The 22,867-nt window shown below is 40.5% G+C and overlaps 1 protein-coding gene across 1 annotated transcript in view; it reads left to right on the forward strand.

The window, feature by feature from the left end:
- The window catches only part of SCGN (secretagogin, EF-hand calcium binding protein), a 37,337-nt gene extending 33,211 nt beyond the window's left edge, over nucleotides 1-4,126 (forward strand). Inside the window, exon 11 of the mRNA XM_036868166.1 lies at nucleotides 3,998-4,126. Within this exon, the coding sequence (XP_036724061.1) occupies nucleotides 3,998-4,126 (129 nt within the window). The remainder of the gene's footprint in view (nucleotides 1-3,997) is intronic.
- Nucleotides 4,127-22,867: the final 18,741 nt, after the last annotated feature.

Below are 22,867 nucleotides of genomic sequence, written 5' to 3' on the forward strand. Positions count from 1 at the left end.
CTTCAGATCCGTACAGATCCTTTCAATTACCTTTCAGCTGTCTCTGGGTTCGGCAATGGCTTCCAAAGGTTAATGGGAGATGATGGAAGTAAAACCGAAACCAGCAACGGAGCAGAGAAGACATTTTTCTAGAGAAAATTAAAGGGAAAAATTCATGACCATCTAAAAACCTGAGCTGGAGGCAGAAGTCCGCCTCACTCTTTGATGGACTTATATCACCTCTATGGGAAATCAGAGGATCCCCACCACTTTTGTCCTTGCCCCTCTATTTCTGTGGGGCTACTGGGGCAACTAAAAAGCACTTCTCCATGTCAGTACCAGATAATATGAGACAGCTGGTTTCTAAGGATTGGGTCAGACTGTGGTTAGTAATACAAAAGCAGTTTATAGGAGGCTGATCTGTTGAGCTAAAAAGTATGTACGCAGTAATTAGTTACTAATGTTCTCCCCTGAAGCCAGATGATTGAGGGTGCCTATCTTTATTGGATCTTTCTAGTCTTCCAGGTTGCTTAAATATATATTCACATACAATTTGAAAGATGTAGTGAAGTATGACCATTGGGTCACTGAGACCCTGACATTGAGACCACTGAAGATCTGACATTTCTCAGCTTCATAAGCTAGAGCCATCTCCTGTGACTATTTTCTTTATTTTCATCTTATAAGAAAGGGTCACAGCGCAGTGGTTGGGAATCCGCCTGCCAATGCAGGGGACACGGGTTCGAGCCCTGGTCTGGGAGGATCCCACATGCCGCGGAGCAACTGGGCCCGTGAGCCACAATTACTGAGCCTGCGCGTCTGGAGCCTGTGCTCCGCAACAAGAGAGGCCGCGATAGTGAGAGGCCTGCGCACCGCGATGAAGAGTGGCCCCCGCTTGCCGCAACTGGAGAAAGCCCTCACACAGAAATGAAGACCCAACACAGCCAAAAATAAATAAAGAAATTAATTAAAAAAAAAAAAGAAAGAAAGGGCCACAGGACAATTAAACCAGTATCTGGGATTTATTTTAAAAGCAACTATCAGAGCATGCCATGGGGTCAGCAGGGAGCTGGTTCAGTTTCTAAACATACAGTCCTGGTCAGGATCCCCAATGTTTGCAATAATAACCCTGAAGTAAGCTTATTTTATAGCCTTTTAGTTCTTGTACAGTAATATATGGTGCATATGTTGAATTTGTATTAACAAAATTATTTGGTTACTAGAACACCCACCCTTTTCTTTAACCTCTGGAAAATGCTACCCAAGGCTGTCCTCCATCAGTGTGATAAGATAGCAAGTCCCTGAGGGAGCAGACACCATAATTTCTACACAAGACTTTTTGAAAGCCTGTAGCTCACTTAGCACAGCAAGAAAATCAACACAAGAATCTACAACCTAAACTAGAAAGTGGGAAGGCAAGACATTGAAGATTCCAAGCACCCACAAAGGAGAAGTAGCAATGTGAACAAAAATGTTGGAAACCAAATAAAAGGGATGCCAGAGATGACCAGGGTGTCTGCCTGGAGATGATGAGAGGTCCTGCCCCCAGGCCTCCAAAAGTTTATTCTTTTCCCTGCTAGATACACCATCTGCTTTTCTCTGTTGTTGACAAGAAGATGGTTGGCAAGAGGGGACTCATAGAGGCCTTAGATCAGGAACCTGCATGCATTTATATTGGCAACTTGTTATTAAAATAGAAGCCCTCAGTGGTTTCAAATGATTTGTCTTCTGTGATCCAAGCATTTTTTTAGCAGTGGCATTCAGTCCTCCTGAATCCTGGTGATTTGTCAAGCATTAAAAACATAACTCAAGGGCTTCCCTGGTGGCGCAGTGGTTGGGAATTAGCCTGCCAATGCAGGGGTCACGGGGTCGAGTCCTGGTCCGGAAAGATCCCACATGCTGTGGAGCAACTAAGCCCGTGCACCACAACTACTGAGCCGGAGCCCTAGAGCCTGCGAGCCACAACTACTGAGCCCTCGTGCCACAACTACTGAAGCCCACATGCCTAGAGCCCGTGCTCCGCAACAAGAGAAGCCACCACAATGAGAAGCACACCCACCGCAACGAAGAGTAGACCCCGCTCGCCGCAACTAGAGAAAGCCCGCATGCAGCAAAAAAGACCCAACGCAGCCAAAAATAAATAAACAAATTTTTAAAAACCCCACAAAACCCAAAACCCACAACTCAAAAGATCCAAAGAAACTTCCTTTATACACACACCCACATTCATACCCACAACTGCCTCCCCAACACATGCCTGCACACAACCTAAGATATTTCTACTCACTTAAAGGAAACAAATTAGAAAAAAAAAAAAAAAAAAAGAGCTTAGAATAGTTTGGTATTGCATAAATGCCTTGGCAAATTAATATATGCTAATATGTACATGACTACCACCCGAGTCTTTTCTAAGTGTGGGAATTTACTAAAAGGATCCTGGGGCAAGGTGTCACTTGCTGCAGAAAGGATTTAGCAAAAGTGGTTTGAGGATACTGAAAACCAAATATCCCCACTTGTAACTGTACAACAAATGAGCCTCTAATACAGAGCCACAGAGTGTAGCTTGCTGTGTTCAGGACCTCTAGGCCACATTTCCTCAGGCCACGTCTATACCTGCCTGGCACTGACACCCAGGGAGCTATCCTCTAGAGCCCCGACAAAGAGAACCTATTGACAATGTGTTACGTGTTAGCCTCTTAGTCCAAACACTCAGGTATTCTCAGCAGAGGAGTGAAGTTCGCCAGGTTTAGCTTCTGGCCCCAGACCCTTTCACCTCCTGATATCTCCCAGAATCCTGCCCCACTTCGGCGTTTCTTCTTCTTGCTCTGCCGTATGGCTCCCCGTTCCTGGTGTTCCCTCCCCTCCTTCGCTCTGTTAAAACCTGCTATCAGGGGTAGATTTCGTGTCAGTCATTTACCCTGTGGGACGGTGCAAATTAGCTTGTCTTAATATGGCTGTCTAGTTGCAGAATGAAAGGTTTTGTTTCCTATTGCAGGTTTTCTGGAGCTTTCTTTGGAAGTGAGGAAACCTTGGGGTGGGGTTGGGTGATGAGGTCTGCTTCCAAGAGTTCCTGAAATCACACCCTGCAGAGTGAGCCTCTGCTGCTCACTCATAACTAGTCCACGATCAAGGGGTTTGGAAATCTGATGTTTTCCTTTCTCTCCGGACACTGACTTTTAAATTTAGATTCATCACCACGCATACAGCTTCATTAGGCCAGCGATTTCGCCATGAGAGCAGTGAGAACTGGTGAAATAAGCACTTAATTGGAGACAAAAGACTTGGGATCAAAAATGCTGTTGCCTCTTTCTAGCTTGGCAAGATGTCTCAGCTCTTTCTGAGCCTCCGCGTCCTAATCTGTAAACAAGGCATAATCATTTACTTTGCAAAGTTACCGCGAGGATTAAATAAAATAACCTAGGGAGAATCAGTTCCAGCATTGCTCACTTTTGCAGGCCTTTGAGTTTAGAATATTTTCCTAGCTGACCTGATTCACAATTCCTTCTTAGCCCCTGAAATATCCCCTTGGAATAAATGTGATGGGGCCTATCTAGCTCAACAACATAATTCTTTAGTTAGATTTTCATGCATTGTAGCCCTTTTAAAAACTAGAGGCACAGAAACCTCCCACAGGGAGATAATAAATGTGCCTTCTTTCAGCAGTGTAGTGAGACAGAATTTTGGTGACGATCCTCTGCTCTAAGGCAAAATATCTTTATTATGGTTGAGAAAAAGGCAGGCTTTCTGTTAGAACTGCAGAGAAATGATGTGGGAATAGACATTCTTTTGCCTGAAGGAACATGCTGAGAAATGAACTTGTGGGCAGAAAACTTATCCTTGGTAACATTTGGTGGGATGAGGAGATAGAATCACTCCCTCATGGCCTGTCTCCAGGGAGGGGCTCTCAGAAGGCAGGGTGTCCCCTAAGCTTAACAAACATGGAGGGGAGGCAGGGTGGCATGAAAGGGTGGGACTGCCATTGGCTTGCCTACTGACATGTTATTTTTATTGTCCTCAGCCCAGCATCAGTGGCGTGGACCTTGATAAGTTCCGGGAGATTCTTTTGCGTCACTGCGATGTGAATAAGGATGGAAAAATTCAGAAGTCTGAGCTGGCTTTGTGTCTTGGGCTGAAAATCAACCCCTAATCCCCACACCGCTTTGCCTTTTGCTCTTAGCGTGTTTCTGAGCTCCTGCTGGTAAAACTGTATCTGTGCTTTGCTACTGGGGACACAGTAGGCAAACGTTCTAACAAATGGTGTGGTGTTCTTGGGCAAGGGGAGGACCTGAGGGCCTTCTTTTTAATGGCCTGGTGTTTTCCTACCTTTACTGGAAGCCCCCCACGCAGGGTCTGTGTTATTTTCCGCTTGACCCTGGGCTTTCCTGTCCCCCTAAAGACTCAGCTGACCTCCAGGATCTGCTTGGCTTGTCCTCCCCCAGTCACTGCGGAGGTGGGGCAGCTGAGTCCATCTATCTGCGCACTTCTTTTCGGCTTTCTGCTGAATGGTATGTGGCATTCGTGGCAGTCCCGTGACTTTTACAAATAGATTTTGAAGTGGAAATAAACCTGCAGCTGGAAACAAAGATGCACTGATAACTGTTTTTGTGTTGTGACATTTGGAGGGTTCTACCTGATGGTTGGATGGATGAACTACTTCTCTAACTGGGGTGGGGGAAAGAGGAGAAGGAGAGAGAAGGGCAAGATCCTGGATGGAGTCCCCATCACCAGTCCTTCTGTAGTTCTCAGGTGCCCGGATGAGTTGGAGTCAAAGTAGGAGTTGCCAATAGTCACTTTCATCTCACTGCGTGGAGAAGACAAGAACACTCATCCTGGGCTGGGTTTTGCTCTTAGGTGCTTTGCGAACTCACATGGCCAAGCAGGCAGGAATACAGAAGAAATCTGGAGAAAATCTTTCCCAGGTAACCCAAGCATCTGTCACCCCCTCCAACCATTCCCCTTCCAACAGTTTCCTCTGGCAAATCTGGGACCCCTGAGGCCTCCTCCTATGCCTGTGACTATTGTGGGCCCCTCTGCAGGCTGCTGGCTCCCCCATGGACCAGACCCCCTCCCTTCACTCCTGGAACTCTTGACTCAGTCCCCCTGGGGCAGGGGCAGATAGATTGATTCCTCTGCTGTCCTGACACTTTACTTTCCAGAACACCCCTACCTTATACCAGACTGTGCAGGAATGTCAGGTTTAACGAAGTGTTGCAGGTAATTCAGAAAAATTACAGTGCAGCATAGTTCACTTAGAGCTGACCATAACCCAAGAAATTCTACCACTCACAGAGATCTCCCTCACTGGCACACACAGGTCCTAACCTGGTTCCCTTCCTCTTAGGTGCCCCTTACTTCCAACATACAGATAATTAGTATCCATAATTACTATTTGATCAAGTGCTTTCTATGTGCCATGTACTTCTTCTAGATGCTTTCCATACCTTAACTAATTTAGTCCTCACCAAACCCTATGAGGTAGGTACTCTCATGACACCCACCTTAGAGATGAAGAAACTGAGGCAAATAGAAGCTAAGCAGCATGTCTGTGCTCATACATATCAGAGGTTGGGAGTCAGGGGGTCAACAATGGCCGATTTTCAAATGATGCGACAGAAAAGGGCTTAATCTCCAAAATATACAAACAGTTCATACAACTCAACAACAAAAAGCAAACAACCCAATTGAAAAATGGGCAGAAGACCTTGATAAACATTTCTCCAAAGAAGACATACAGATGGCCAGTAGGCACTAAAAAGATGCTCAACATCACTAATTATTAGAGAGATGCAAATCAAAACTACAATGAGTCACCACCTCATACCTGTCAGAATGGCCATCATTAAAACATCTACAAATGACAAATGCTGCAGAGGGTGTGGAGAAAACGGAACCCTCCTACACTGTTGGTGGGAATGCAAGTTGGTGCAGCCACTATGGAGAACAGTACGGAGGTTCCTCAGAAAACTGAAAATAGAATTACCCTATGACCCAGCAATCCCACTCCTGGGAATATACCCAGACAAAACTCTAATTCAAAAAGATACATGCATCCCTATGTTCATAGCAGCACTATTCACAATAGCCAAAACATGGAAACAACCTAAATGTCCATCAACAGATGAACGGATAAAGAAGATGTGGGACATATATACAAATAATGGCCAATTTTCATGCACCTTTCAGGAAACCTTGGCCCTTCCCCACAGGTTTGGTCTCACTGTGGGGTCCACAGCAGCCCCCAGCAGAACATTTCTCTAAGTCTGGGTCATTCAGTGTGGATTAATGCTTCATGGGAGCTTAAAGAGAGCCCAGGAAGGAGTACAGGGCAAGCCAAGAAGACAGACTTCTCCTCATTGTCCAAATGTTGAGCTGTGTACCCACACACCCTTCAAAGAGAAAACATTTGTTTCCAGGGTTGAGACAACCTAAGCTCACAAGAAGGAAAAAATAAAAACTGGACCCAAAGCTGACATATATTCATTTAATTCATGACTCTCCCTTTAGCTACATGAGGAGAACTTTTGAGGTTACTGCTCCAGCCATGACTGTATACATTCTTAGCCAAAGGGTCCTCAGTGTCTTTCTGGAGATAATGGAGGTGGAAGTGAGTGGGGAAGGGAAGCTTTAGTCTTTTAAGGGTAATTTGTTAAGATTCATTGAGGGCAGCTACTTGCCTTGAGCACCAGCAAGCTTTCGGTCATGGCATGTGGCTGAGATTCTATCAGAAGCTCTCAGGTTTCTTGCCCAGTCATAACCTTAGGTTGGCAAAGACCTTTCCCAGCATCCAAAGAAAGGGCTGGTGGAGATCTTTAAGTGGAAGGAAGGTGGGTTTGTTCCACTTAAGGAATGAGTTCACTCAAAAACATTCTCAAGAAGTTTGAGCCTCATGTCCTATAATATAGGTGCTGGTATGTACATTAATGGATAGTTATCTCAGCCCATACTGACTGACTACTATAACAAAAATACTATTGACTGGGTGGCTTAAACAATAAACATTTATTTTTCACAGTTCTAGAGGCTGGTAAGTCCAAGTTCAAGGTCCTGGTAGATTCAGTGTCTGGTGAGAACCTGCTTCTTGGTTCATAGACAGATGTCTATTCCTGTGTCCTCCAATGGTAGAAGGAGCAATGAAGCTCTCTGTAGTCTCTTTTATAAGGGCAGTAATCTCATCTATGAGGAGGACTCTGCCCTGTGACCTAATCACCTCCCAAAGGCCAAATCTCCAAATGTCAACATGTTGGGGATTAAGCTTCACCACATAAATCTTGGAGAGACATAAACATTCAGTCTATAGCAATGGCCAAGGAAAATAACTGGTCTTAGCCCTCTGCTGGAGCACCAAAGGGGAACAGAGTGCTGAATAACGGACTGACAGAAGGCAGAAGTCTCTTATCAAAGCCCATGCTGTAAATATTTGATGGGTTGGGGAAAGGTGTGATGGCACCCCAGAGAGCTGTGCTCCTTGCTGAAGATGTTTGCTCATTCATTCCAAATTAGAAAGGAAGAAGTAAAATTGTCTCTATTTGCTGACGATGTGATCTTATATAGAGAAAATCCTAAAGACTCCACCAAAAACCTGTTAGAACTAATAAATGAATTCAGTAAAGTTGCAGTATACAAAATCAACATGCAAAATGCTGTAGTATATAGCATTTTTATATTCTAACAACAAAATACATGAAAAAGGAACAAAGAAAACAATCCCATTTACAATAGCATCAAACATAATAAAATACTTAGGAATAAATTTAACCAAGGAAGTGAAAGATATGTACACTGAAAAGTGTAAGACTTTGATGAAAGAAATTGAAGAAGGCGCAAGTAAATGGAAAGATATCCTGTGTTTATCATTTGGAAGAATTAATATTGTTAAAATGTCAATACTACCCAGAGTCATCTAATATTCATTGCAATCCATATCAAAATTCCAATAGCATTTTTCATATAGGTAGAAAAAATAATCTTAAAATTTGCATGGAACCACAAAATACCTCAAATAACTAAAGCAAGCCTAAGAAAGAAGACCAAAGCTGGAGACAATACACTTCCTGATTTCAAACTATATTACAAAGCTACAGTAATCAGAATGGTATGGTATGGCATAAAAAACAGACACATAGACCAATGGAACAGAATTGAGAGGCCAGAAATAAACCCTCGCATATATGGTCAACTAATATTTGACAAGGGAGCCAGGAATGTGCAAGAGAAAGAATAGTGTCTTCAATAAATGGTGTTGGGGAAACTGGATAGCCACATGCACAAGAATGAAATTGGATCCTCATCTTATACCACTCAACAAAAATTAACGTGAAATGGATTAAAGATTTAAATGTAAGACCTGAAACAATAAAACTACTAGACAAAAATACAGAAAGAGCTCCTTGACATTGGTCTTGGCAATGATTTTTTTGGATATGACACCAAAAGCACAAGCAACAGGAGCAAAAGTCAGTAAGTGGAACTACATCGAACGAAAAAGCTTCTGCACAGCAGGAAAAACAGTTAAAATGAAGAGCCAACCTACAGAATGGGAGAAAATATTTGCAAACCATCTGTCTAATAAGGGGTTAATATCCAAAATGTACAAGAAACTCATACAACTCAGTAGCAAAAAACAAACAATCTGGTTAAAATGTGGGAAGAGGATCTGAATAGACATTTTGCAAAAGAAGACATACAAATGAACAACAGGTATGTCAAAAGGTGCTCAACATTACTAATCATCAGAGAAATACAAATCAAAACCACAATGAGATATTACCTCACACCTATTAGAATGGCCATTATCAAAAAGACAAGAGATAAGTGTTTGCAAGGATGTGGAGAAAAGGGAACGTTTGTGCACTCTTGGTGGGAATGTAAATTGGTTCGGCTACTGTGGAAAACAGTATGGAGGTTCCTCAAAAAAATAAAAACAGAACTACCATAGGATCCAGCAATTCTACTTCTGAGTATACAGTCAAAGGAAATAAAATCAGGATCTTGAAGAGGTACCTTCACTTTCACGTTTCTTTGCAGCATCATTCACAATAGCCAAGATGCAAAGACCATCTAAGTGCCCATCAATGGATACATAAATAAAAAAGATTATATACATATAATCTTCTTCTACATGTACATACATATATATATTACATTCTATTTTGCTTTAATATATGTCTACATGATATTAAAGCAAAAAAGAATGTGATTATATTTGCTGCATAATGTAGCCTAAAAGAAAAGGTTGAGTGATAGAATCCAATCATTCATTTCTGTAAAATTTCAGTAAAACTGGTGTGGGTACCAGCTTTACTTTATCCTGACACTGCAGTATCTGATCAGTTCAGCCAAAAATCCTGTAAGATCCAGCAGTTTGAATGAATTTAATAATTGCACAAATAACAGACTTTCTGACTGAACTCAGACAAGACTTGGCATTAAAAAAAACCAAAAACCAAACAAACCAAAAAAACAGCTTCAGAGGCCCTACTACCAGACCCATAGGCTTTAATTCTGCTTCTTGATTGCTTATAAACTTATAAGTTCTGAAAGTCTGTAAGTTTTAGGAACAGCAATAGTCGGCATATTTCTGCTTTATTCTGGTAAAGATACTTAGAGTCTATGAGACTTCTAGGACAATATAAGTTTCTAACTATGAAAACAAACAATCAACCTGGCAGATAAAAATGTGTTTCTATTCCCTAACGGATCCTCTCTCTTCTTTCCCTCCAGGGTTAGAGGAACGAATTATCATGACTGCTAACCTTCCCTCTTCACTGGTTCTCTGCATCTCCACATCCCTAGGACATCTCAGTGCCTCCCAGGCGGGCTCCTTTCCCTGAGGGTCGGCTCTGCTCTCCTCAGCTGCCCCCTCCCGCCTCTCACTGCGGTGCCTACAGCTGCCCATTCCCTCTTCTTTACCTCTGTCTGGTCTCTAGTCCCTTCGCACCTCCCACCTCATTCCTCTTCCCCTTGACCAATTAAAATCCACCCTTTCTTCAAAGGTCTGCTCAAGCGTCAACTTTCCCATAGAGCCTGCCCCAATACTCTCCACCGATGTCCTTTTACCCCCCAATTTCTGTCATTGTTTAACCAATACTCTATAATTTGATTCTAATCCTTCTGTAGTTGTTTTATACGTCTGGTTTTGTCATTTCCAATGAAGTGATAAGCTTCTTTTAAGATCAGAAAACCTTGTTTTAGATTTCTTCCAGAAGCTGGCCCTACCTGACCACTACACACATACATACATCTCTTAGCACAGTGCCCAGTGATGAAACAGAAATTCACAGTTTAAGGCATGACAAGAAGAATTCAAACCAAAATTTTCTCTGCCCATTTGGGCCTCCTCCCTCCCCTCTAGTGTGCATCATGCATCTATCTGCATTCTGCATTAACCAGACTCCCCAGTGGCAGAAATACCTGCTCAACCATAAAGATCAATTTTTCTCCCTCTGATGCCAGCTGTGTAACTCTTTAGACTATAATATTTGTTTCTCTAACTTATAAGGGGTCATGATGACTCACCACTCATCTTATAGGTGCAGACCATCTACAGGTGCAGCCAATATATCATTTCCCTTAAAGACTGTGATTGGGGCAGAACAGACTGGTCAGATAACCTGGTGAGATACTGGGCCATACTGAATGTAAGTTCTTAGCTTAAATATTTACTTATGACCTTATTAATATTACTAGCTATATTACTTGTATTCTGCTTATTTTACAAGATTGTTTCTTGCATTACTAAATGTATGACTGAGCCTCAGATAAAATTAATAATTAGGTGACTTGAAACAGTTGATCAAATATCCAGCTCTATAAGATCAATGATCGTAATATTACAACTCTAGATATGGGAAGAAGCAACAAAAGGGAAACATTTCCTGGACCATAACAGACTAGTAAGACAGGTGGTCCAGAGGCTTCTGGCTACTTTAACAGGGCCTAGGTCCAGTAACAGCACACTGACTAGCCTATCAAGGAAATCCTCACCTGACCTGGAAATGAGCGATCTTAGCACCATGGGACAAAGTGGTCATGAAATGCCTCCCAAACCTTGGTTGAAATTAAGACCAAAAGAGAGGAGATTGTAAAATATAGAATGTTGCCCACCATCCAGTTCTACAAGAATCAAGTCACCAGCCACTGCAGTCACTGACCTATAATACACCTTGAAAGGAATTCAGGGCGAAGATCAGGATGCGGCACTTTGTGTTCCGGGAAAACTGACAGAACTGGCTCTGAGATAGATATTTTCAGGAGAAGACTGTGTGATCCCAGTTTCTTGCATCTTCTCATACTTAGAAAAGCACTAAACCATTAACTAAGATATCTGTTCCTCACAAACAGCAAAATCTTCTACCAAGATGAGTGCCTGATTGCACGTACCCATTTGCCAAACTCACATATGAACTGGCCTCTCCCTTTACCTCTTTGGAACTGTCCTCAGAGCTCTCTGAGACACTGTCTCCTGGGTTATACTCCTCAGTTTGACTTGAATACAATTTTCCATTTCTTTCTTAGATTGACTATTGAATTATTTTTGGTCAACACCAGCACCAATTAGAAACTTAAAATATTACTGTGTAATGGAAAGAGTCTCAATTATAAGACTACACGGTAGTCTGGCATTTAGTTCTAATTCTGTCTGTTCCTAGGGAAAGATCACCTAATCTCTCTACACATCAATTTCCTCATCTGTAAAATAACCGTGTTGACTTCCAGTGAAAATTATGCTGTATGTTCAGGCTTTGAGCACATCTCTCCCCAGGTCACCACTCCAAATGCATAGCAGTGTCCCAGCAAGCAATAAAAAAGACTTCTAAAAATGATGCTCACAAACAAAATAATCTTCCTGTAAGATAACACAGGGCCAGAGGTCTTGCTGGGCTCCCAATTCTGAGTCAAAAGGGTTAGTATCAGGCATTAAAAGGGATTGGAAGGCAGGAGTTGGTTTCACTGCTTGACACCAGGGGCTGGCATCAAATATACAATACAGTATTATTAACTATAGTCACCCTGCTGCATTACATCTCCAGGACTTACTTATTATATAACTGGAAGTTTGTACCTTTTGATCACCTTTGCCCAAAGTATAATCACTGAGACAATATCAATGCAAGAAATAACTTTTGACTGGTCACAGTTGGAAGTAATTAGTGAATAGAAATAGAGCAGATAATTCACACAGAAAGCCACACAGAGATGTAGTGAGATAATAAATATGAAAAAGAAAGATGGTAGCTATATTAAGAGTCCACAATGTGTGTCTACAGCAATTCCAAACAAAAAGAACAGAAGGAATGATGGATAAATAAAACTTGAAGAGATAATGGTTGAGAGTTTCCAGAAATGAAGAAAGACATGAGTCCTCAGAATAGGAATACAGCTTGAATATTAAACCTAGCAAATAAAAATAAACTCACACCAGACACTTTCTAGGAAAACTGTCGAAAATAAAGGTTAAAATGTAAAACCTCAAAAGCTATCTGAGAAAAGGAGAAAAATATTTAGTAAATGATAATTATCGTAAGCAGATTTTTATCAGCAAAGCTAGATGCCAAAGACAAGGGAACATTTCCAAGTAAGCTTATTACATAATCATCTCAGAAAATGCCTTTGTGGTAAAAAGTTTTTTCATTCTTTATTCTTTATATTTGCCTGACAGTAGAGAATGAAGATAATTATTTTTTTCTCCAATTAGTATTATACAACTTTAAAAACTGTACAAAGACATTTTCAGATCATTGAGAGTACAAACAGGAAATGACTAAAGGCAGACTGGAATGAATTAGGAAATATATCCAAAGCAGAGATTGAATGATTCAATCTTTTAGAAGGAGCATTTCAGTCATTTAGAGACATTCTTTAGACAAAAGAAATGGATCTGTCATGACTCTATTCCATTATGTCACATTACAAGGAAATGCTCCCAACTCTCTGTGGAGATTGACAATGGCTATGTGAGAAAGTTGGGGGCAGCATGTCTTGGGGAAGTTGGTCTTTAAAAACACTGAAGCAGGGCTTCCCTGGTGGCACAGTGGTTGAGAATCTGCCTGCTAATGCAGGGGACACGGGTTCGAGCCCTGGTCTGGGAAGATCCCATATGCTGCGGAGCAGCTGGGCCCGTGAGCCACAATTATTGAGCTTGCGCATCTGGAGCCTGTGCTCCGCAACAAGAGAGGCCGCGACAGTGAGAGGCCCGCGCATCGCGATGAAGAGTGGCCCCCGCTTGCCACAACTGGAGAAAGCCCTCGCACAGAAACGAAGACCCAACACAGCCATAAATAAATAAATAAATAAATTAAAAAAAAAAAAAAAAAAACACTGAAGCATTTCATGGCATTTCTTCTGATGTGATTTTCCCCCACCCTCCACTTTGTCTTGTCATAAAACTATTTATTATCTTCCTCTTAAAATAGAATTAGTGCTTGTCTAATTAACTTTCCTGGAATCTAATTATTTTTAAACATTTTCTCAACTTTCTTTATGTGAAAATGATGATATTGCAACAGAGCTGAGGTAATCATTTTCATAGGGAAATCATTTCCAGAGAATTAGAGCTTGTACCTCACATTCTTCCTTTAATAACTGTCATCATTAATTTGTTAGAGCATGAAATGATAAATTCTGTTTTTTGCCCCCCAGATTACAGTAGAGGGAACATCTTTTTCTTTTCATACACACCATAAAAGGAGGGGCAACAACCAGTGGCTTGTCTGCCATCCTGTGCTCACCTATTACCAGGAAGACCGCATGGTGGTGAAAATATGATCCTTCGCTCCTAACGTGACTTCATTACTCGGAATCAACAGGATTAATGTCTTTGGCACAATGTACTTTGCTAGATTATAAGATCCTCTCCTTGACACCAGCCACTTTGCTGCAATGGGGTCCACGTGACTGACAATACAACTTGACAGCCTTTGTTCTTCTGTACCTCCTGGAGGTTTCATTGCATGTGTGACATTTCTTTATTTAGCAAATATTTATGCATTTAATTAATGCATACCATTACTCTTCTGGGCGATCAGTATATAGCAGGGTCACAGACACAAAGTCCTGCTCTCTGGTCTTATATCCTGGTGTGTGTATAGCTTCTCTCTCACTCCCATCCACTGAGGAGAATTTTATTTTGCCCACTAGATTCCCAAGACCCTGTTACACAAAATAAGGGTATTAGGTAGAGACAGAATCGCAGAAGTCAAGAATTCCATCTGGTTTTCGTTGGAAAGGGCTGGAGTCGTTGGGAGAGGAACAGATCCAAAAGAGAAGGGAGGGAAGAAATGAAGCAGCTGTGTGGGCTGGAATTGGGGCACAGTTTGGGAGAGTTTGAAATGAGGGAGGAGAGAATGGGGGCAGCTATGTGTGAGGGGTATAAAGGGAGGAAGACAGTTCACTGGATTTTATTAATGGAATCCCCCTTTGATGTTTATTGAAATAGTTCAGTAATGATTTAAGTTTCTTTAAAAATTTTTTTTGGTTATCAGATTGGTGTTTCCTTGAATAAACCACTGTGTATAAGTAGGCCACAAGGCTGCTTAATTTTAATTCGGTAACACTCGGTAGTACCCAGAGAGGCTGTCTGATATGTATGGGCTCTTCTCCTCTGAGGAGCTGGGAGTTGCTGCCCGAAACGCAGCAGCATGGTGGGAGAGGCATCAGACCTGGGGTCTGAAATCCTGAATGTGAGTTTCAACTTAGGTTATTTTATTTTGAACAAAGTCACCTAACTTTCCTAGGATTATGCTTCTTTTACATAAAATCAAAGACGAGACTGATAGATTTCTAAGGTTCCTTCTATTGTAACCACATACTTGATGACAACCGTGTGGCAGAATTGATAACTTAATGAATTGCCTTTTGGTGAGCATACTAGCACTGTAATCATTTTGTTATTGTTTCTTGAGAACAATGCTTTCTCTCAAAAGAGTGGATAGGCTTTCTGAAACACAGGCCAGTGGAAAAGATTCTGGGGGACATGGATACATCTTGGAGTTCCTAACAACAAGCAACATGAATGATTGCCTCTCTAGTTTCCTGTATGTGTTTCTTTGTTTCAGCTCTTTAGAAAAGTCTTAGGAATGAAAAGGGAACATGAAAGAAAGAACATTTCTCAGTCCCCAGATGGAAGGAGAAATTGAAAATAACAAACATGGTCAAAGCTCAACTGGTCACATGGGAAGGAGTCCCATTGAGAACCATTCTGGCTCAATTGTAAGTCACTGGCTGACTTTCCCCTACTACTAACTGGTATTCTGGATAAGCTCCAAGTTAGTTTTCCCTATCACCAGGGCCACTAGGTTTGGGTCCAGGTAGAAAACTTGGGGGGTGGAGGCTGTATCAATTAGCATTTCCCTTGAAACAAACAACCACATAATCTAAGTAACATAACTTTAAGTGTTTACTGCTCACCAGTCTAAGATCAGCTAATCACTTTGCTGATCTTGGCTAGGCTGGCTCAGATATCTGGGGATCGGTTGGCCACTGGCTGATAGAGGCTGGCCTTAGCTTGGGCAACTGGGATAACTCAGCTCAGCTCTGTGTGTCTCATTCTTGAGGAGGCTAGTCTGCCCATGTTATCCTCATGGCAACTGCAGAAATATGAGTGGGCAGGCACTGCTCAAGCTTCTTCTTGAGCAGTATTTGCTAATGTCCCATGACCAAAGCAAAGCAGCATCAAAGAGTAGGACCAAGAGGACGAGGGCACTGCAAAATTACATGGCAAGGGCATGGATTTAAGGAGAGAAGAATTGGAGCCATTTTTGTGACCTGCCTATCATAACCCCTGAGTCAGGAGGATCTGGCTCAAACTCTTCACCAGGGATTTGCCCCAGGGGCCCCCTTTCACGTCACCAGGCCCCACTCATTTATAGTGTGTTCCTGTCACTCTCCTCTTGAGCCTGGCCCACTGCCAGCCACGGTAGATTTGAAGGGTTCCGATGAATTTTTACCATAGCCTGAGTTAAACAGAACTAGAGAATTTAGTCTGCTATTTTGAAAAGTAAAGAAAAAAAATCAAGTACATTGAAAAATCTAATAGAACTAACACCGTCAATTCCCCTATTTGTCTTTAGTAAGAAGACATATTAAGCTTCCCCACTGAATGAAAAGCAGGGATTGGTCTCTTATTTTCCTCCCCAATATCCTTGTGAATATGTAAGTTAAGTTATTTTACATAACTATTCATATTTATATTAACACAGTTCTTAAGTCTAGAGAGACCATGTCTTGGCCAGGAGCTCAGAGTAAGTTATTGGTTGGGAAGGAGGCTGGTAGGCATGTGATTTTAGACCAGACCCCAGACTCCTACTCTCTCCTCCTTCCCTATTCCCCTCTGGTCTAGTTTCTGTGTCACTGTTTTGCATGGCCTGACGCATTTCACATTAGGGTAAGAGAATATATGAGTTGAACTATTATTCAAAGTTAATCAGATAGGTACATTCTTAAGGGAGACAATTTCATGACATGTTTCTAATGCTGCAATATTCTAAAGGAAAAGAGTCAGATAAATATTCTCATTTAATCTAATAGTCCTAAAAACCATGAATAAGTTAGGGCGTGTCTGGAGAAATCCTTACCAGTTTTGACTCCTGCTAAGACAGAAATAGAAAACAATTTTCTAGTTCCCTCACTTGCCAAAAAAAATTTTAAGGGAAAAAAAAGTACTTGACAATATAAAAACCAACAGGTTGTTTTGATGTTTCTCTCTTTCTCTCCTTCCCTTGCTTAAGGTTGTTTGTAGAATGACAAAATACCATTATTAATAAAAACAATAGCTTGCAAGGTAGCAGAGCAGCCAACATCATGGAAACATCTGCTATGATGGAAGTGTAAGCAAATGTTTTCATTCTGTATTTTAATTACAGATATTATTGTTTAAAATTACTTGTTTAACAACTGTTGTCCCAAAGATGATTCAAAGCTGAAAGTTGCTTTTATGAACTAAATGGCTTCATGGAGCCTGTCTGTATGTTATATACAAGAGAGAGAAAGTGCAGGACATTTGGACCAAACAAATGTCTCCAATGTGCAGAAGATGCTAGGATACTCCAGGTCAGAAAGGACATGTAAAACAAAACAAAACAAAAAACCTATACAAATGAGAAGAAAAGTAACTGAACTTGGCATCAGGAAGCCTGGTTAAGTTCTCACAAGCTATGTGCTATATGGATACTCATGTCCAACCTGTTTGAACCTCAGCTTCCTCACCTGTTAAATGGAAATAATAACAGTAATAAAAATACTTACCTCACATGATTGGTGAAAAGACTGTGTGATTGAATGAACTAATGTGCATGAAAACATTTTATAAACTGTGATGCTTTGCACAAACATTAGGTAGGTGAGACAATAACAGTGGGGAGGAAAGGGGGAGGTTTGTTTCATCACCATCTTAAGTAGTAAAGCTTAAAACCGTCTGTCATGCACTATTTACAAGAGCCAAACATGGAAGCTACCCAAGTGTTCATCAACAGACAATTGGCTTAAGATGTGGTAGACAGAAATCAACATACAGAAAACGGTTGCATTTCTTTACACTAACAATGAAATATCAGAAAGTGAATGTAAACAAACAATCCCTTTTAAAATTGTACCGAAAAAAAAAATACTTAGGAACAAACCTCACCAAGGAGATAAAGATTATATGCTGAGAGCTATAAAACATTAATGAAGGAAATTAAAGATGATTCAAAGAAATGGAAAGATATCCCATGCTCTTCGATTAGAAGAATTAATATTGTTAAAATGGCTATACTACCCAAAGCAATCTACAGATTTAATGTGATCCCTATTAAATTACCCATGACATTTTTCACAGAAATAACAAGTAATACTGACATTTATATGGAACCATAAAAGACACAGAACTGCCAAAGCAATCTTGAGGAAAAGGAAAAAACCAGGAGGCATAACCCTCCCAAACTTCAGACAATATTGCAAGGCTACAGTAATCAAAACAGCATGGTACTGGCACAAAAACAGACATATGGATCAAATGGAACAGAATAGAGAGCCCAGAAATAAACTCACACAACTAGGGACAATTAATCTTCAACAAAGGAGGCAAGAATATACAATGGGGAAAAGACAGTCTCTTCAGCAAGTGGTGTTGGGAAAGTTGGACAGCCACATGTAAATCAATGAAGTTAGAACACACGCTAACACCATATACAAAATAAACTCAAAATGGCTTAAAGACCTAAATATAAGACAAGACACCATAAAACTCCTAGAAGAGAACATAGGCATAACATTCTCTGACACAAATCATACCAATGTTTTCTTAGGTCAGTCTCCTAAGGCAACAGAAATAAAAGCAAAAATAAACAAAAGTTTGACTTAAACTTACAAGCTCTTGCACAGCAAAGGAAACCATAAACGTAATGAAAAGACAACCCACAGAATGGGAGAAAATATTTGCAAATGGGAGAAAATATTTGCAAATGATGCAACCGACCAGGGATTAACCTCCAAAATTTACAAACAGCTCATGTGTCTCAATATCAAAAACCAAAGAACCCAGTCAAAAAATGGGCAGAAGACCTTGATAGACATGTCTCCAAAGAAGACACACAGATGGCCAGTAGGCACATGAAAGATGCTCAATACCACTAATTATTAGAGAGATGCAAATCAAAACTGCAATGAGGTACCACCTCACACCTGTCAGAATGGCCATCATTAAAAAGTCTACAAATAACAAATGCTGGAGAGGGTGTGGAGAAAAGGGAACCTTCCTACCCTGTTGGTGGAAATGTAAATTAGTGCAGCCACTATGGAAAACAGTATGGAGGTTCCTCAAGAAATGAAAAAAAAGAGCTGCCATATGATCCAGCAATCTCACTCCTGGGCATATACCCAGACAAAACTATAATTCAAAAAGATACAAGCACCCCATCTTCATAGCAGCACTATTTACAATAGCCAAGACACAGAAGCAATATAAATGTCCACTCACAGATGAATGGATAAAGAAGACGAGGTATATATACATATATATATATATATATATATATATATATATATATATATATACACATACACACACACACACACACACACACACACACACACACACAACGGAACATTACTCAGCCATTAAAAAGAATGAAATAATGCCATTTGCAGCAACATGGATGGACCTAGAGATTATCATACTAAGGGAAGTAAGTCAGAAAGAGAAAGACAAATACCATATGATATCACTTATATGAGGAATCTAAAACACGACACAAATCAACATATCTATGAAACAAAAACAGACTGACAGATATAGAGAACAAACTTGTGGTTGCCAAGGGGAATGGGGGGTAGGGGAGGGAAGGATTGGGAGTTTGGGATTAGCAGAGACAAACTATTATATATAGGATGGATAAACCACAAGGTCCTATTGTACAGCACAGAGAACTATATTCAATATTCTGTGACAAACCATAATGGAAAAGAATATGAAAAAGAATATATATGTATATATATGTTTGAGTCACTTTGTACAGAAGAAATTAACACAACATTGTAAATCAACTATACTTCAATTAAAAAAAAGATGTGGTGTATATATATACAAGAGAATATTACTCAGCCATAAAAAAGAATGAAATATTGCCATCTGCAGCAACACTGATGGACCTAGAGAATATAATGCTCGGTGAAATAAGTCAGACAGAGAAAGACAAATACTATATGATATCACTTATATGTGAAATCTAAAAAATAATACAAATGAATCTATATACAAAACAGAAACAGACAGACATAGAAAGCAAACTAATGGTTATCAAAGGGGGTGGGGAGACAAGTTAGGGGTATGGGATTAGCAGACACAAACTACTATACATAAAATAGATAAGGAACAATGCTTTACTGTTTAGCACAGGGAATTATATCCAATATCTTATAATAACCTATAATGGAATATGATCTGCAAAAAACCCAAATCATCAAGCTGTACACCTGAAATTAACACAATACTGTAAATCAACTATACTTAAAAACAAACAAAAAAACAAACCAAAAAGTTCTGTCATTCCCTTGTCCCATCCCTGCTCCCCAAATCACTTACAGTTACTCAACGTTACCTTGTGGGTCTGTACATCACACACGCATGCTGACTGTGAGTCCTGATTTTGTAACCATGCAGTTGCTGGGACTCAGGGTGGGTGGCCCCAAAATGTGCCTCAACAGCATATTGATTATTTTGAATTAAAGTTACTTAAAGAAAGAGCCAATGCAAGAAGAACACTCTGACCCTCCTCTCTGTCTCCCTGAAAGCAGGAAATAAATCTTTCATATGGAAGGTGCCCTCTGTGCATCTGGAGGTAGAAGGACACCCTTATCTCCAGAAGAATTTGGGTGAGAAGCCCCTATGAACAAACCTTGTTACTTCTTTAATTTACCACACAAGACCAAACTTTGCTGATGTTCCTTATCATTAAAAGCCCAAACTTCGTTCCTTTGTCCTGTCAATTCCCCTCAAATTTGTTTCTTTGTCTTAAAAAAATATAAAAGCTGCCTCCTTTGGCCACTTCTTGAGTCCTATTTCTATGAGACCAAATGACAAATGACAAATACCCTCCACATAATACACACACACACACACACACACTCACACACACACTCAATGGAGTTGTAATACAATGATGGTAAGGGGCAGGGACACTCAAGAATGCCAGAGAAGTTTTAACTAGCCAGGAAAAAAGGGGCCTCAGAGTAAAATGAAGTCATAGAAGATAAAGTGATATTCCTTGATCACCTGAATCTGTGAACAGAGATTCATACATGCTACACATAAATTATCCCATTCAATCATGGGATGAATGTACATTATTATTCCTATTTTACAAATCAGAAAATTTGGGCTTAGAGAGGGTAATTAAACTGTTGAAGTTCTCCCAGTTAGTAAGTGACAGAGCAGAATACAAATTAATTTGTAAAACAGGAATAATGTTGATTTCTTATAGTATATTAGCCAGAATATTTTAGTTTTAAGAGCCAAACCAGACTCAAACTAGCTTCCACAAAAAGTTGTGTGCATAGAACTATAAATCATAAAGGAAGATCTGGATCCTTGACTGGGATTAGGGGCTCAAGAAACACCAATAATTCTCTCTCTTTTCTCCATTTCTCAGCCAGAACCTTTCTAACATGCAAAGAAGATGGCCCTTGGCAGTTACAGATCCACATCTTCACAACTAACTGCGGGGCCAACTTTTCTGTAGCTTCAATAGAAAAATTCCAGGGCGTATTCTGATTGGTCTAGCTTGGATTACGTACTATCCCTGAGCCAATCACAGTGGCCAGAGGGCAGGGCACTTCAACTGGTAAGGTCTAGATCAGGAGCGGACAAAGTATAACCCTGGGGCCAAATCCAGCCCCACATGGGCCACATCTGGTCATGCTCATTCATTTATATTGTCTATGGCTGTTTTCATGCTATACTATACCAGTAGAGGTGAGTAGTTATGACAGAGACAGTATGTCTTGCAAAGCCAAAAATATGTTCTATCTGGGGGGTGTGTGTGTGTGTATAATTATTATTACATAAGTTACAGGTATACAGTATTATAATTCTATATCTGTATACACTACAAAATGATCACCACCACAAGGCTAGTTACCATCCATCACCATTCAGTTGACCCCCTTTGCCCATTTCCCCCATTCCTCCCCTGCTTCCCTCTGGTAACCACTACTCTGATTTCTGTATCTGTGAGTTGCTTGTTTTGCTTTTTTAAGATTCCACATATGGTTGAAATCATATTGTATTTGTCTTTCTCTGACTTATTTCATTTTGCATAATGCCCTCAAGATCTGTCCATGTTGTCACAAATGGCAGGATTTCATTCTTTTTCACGGCTGAGTGGAATTCCATTGTGTATATATATACTACATCTTCTTTAGCTATTCATCCATTGATGGGCACTTAGATTGTTTCCATATGTTGGCTACTGTAAATAATGCTGCAATGAACATGGGGGTGCAGGTATCTTTTTGAATTAGTGTTTTCATGTTCTTTGGATAAATACCCAGAAGTGAAATTGCTGGATCATATGGTAACTCTATTCTTAATTTTTTGAGGAATCTTCATATTGGTTTCCATAGTGGCTGCATCAATTTTAAATCCTACCAAAAGGTTCCCTTTTCTCCACATCCTCTCCAATATTTATTATTTCTTGTCTTTTTGATAGTAGCCATTCTAACAGGTGTGAGGTGATATCTTATTGTGGTTTTGATTTGTATTTCCGTAATAATTAGTGGTGCTGAACATCTTTTCATGTTCTTTACAGAAAAAGTTTGCTGATTGCTTGTCTAGGTGGTCCAGCTGCCTCTGGTGCAGAGTTTGACCTTCCTAAAAGACCCTGAATGTTTCACAACAGAGCATTTGATTATCAGAAAAAGGAAGGGGTACGTCTGGCAGTAAAACACAGCATATGACTTTTGTGATGAGTAAAGACACACATTGTTTAAAGATCTAAAACATAATAGACACTTGATTTAGGTAATTTTTTCCACACTTCCCTACTCCCACACGTATGCTTAGTCCTTTTTTTTTTTTTTTCCTACTACTATTCAGGCAGCTCTCTGCTTTAACTGGGATGGAGGGGGAGTGTGGGATGGGGTCTCATTTCTGGTTCCCCATGTAAGGAGCGTGGAAGCCGCAACCCCATTCAAACAAGTAAAAAGCTGAACAGACAAAAAGCAACAACTCATACAGAGGAGAGAACGCAGAGCAAACCACTGCCCCCAAGATCAGAGAGACAGGCAAATATAAGGGATTACCTTTGGGAACCGACATGCTGGGCAGGAAACCAGGAACTGTAATTGACGAATTGCTGGAGGCTCAGCAGGAACAAGTCTGAGAGTTATAACTCCACAGGGACCCAGTAATACTGTG

This window comes from Balaenoptera musculus, chromosome 11 (assembly GCF_009873245.2).
Source record: "Balaenoptera musculus isolate JJ_BM4_2016_0621 chromosome 11, mBalMus1.pri.v3, whole genome shotgun sequence".
NCBI lineage: Eukaryota > Metazoa > Chordata > Mammalia > Artiodactyla > Balaenopteridae > Balaenoptera > Balaenoptera musculus.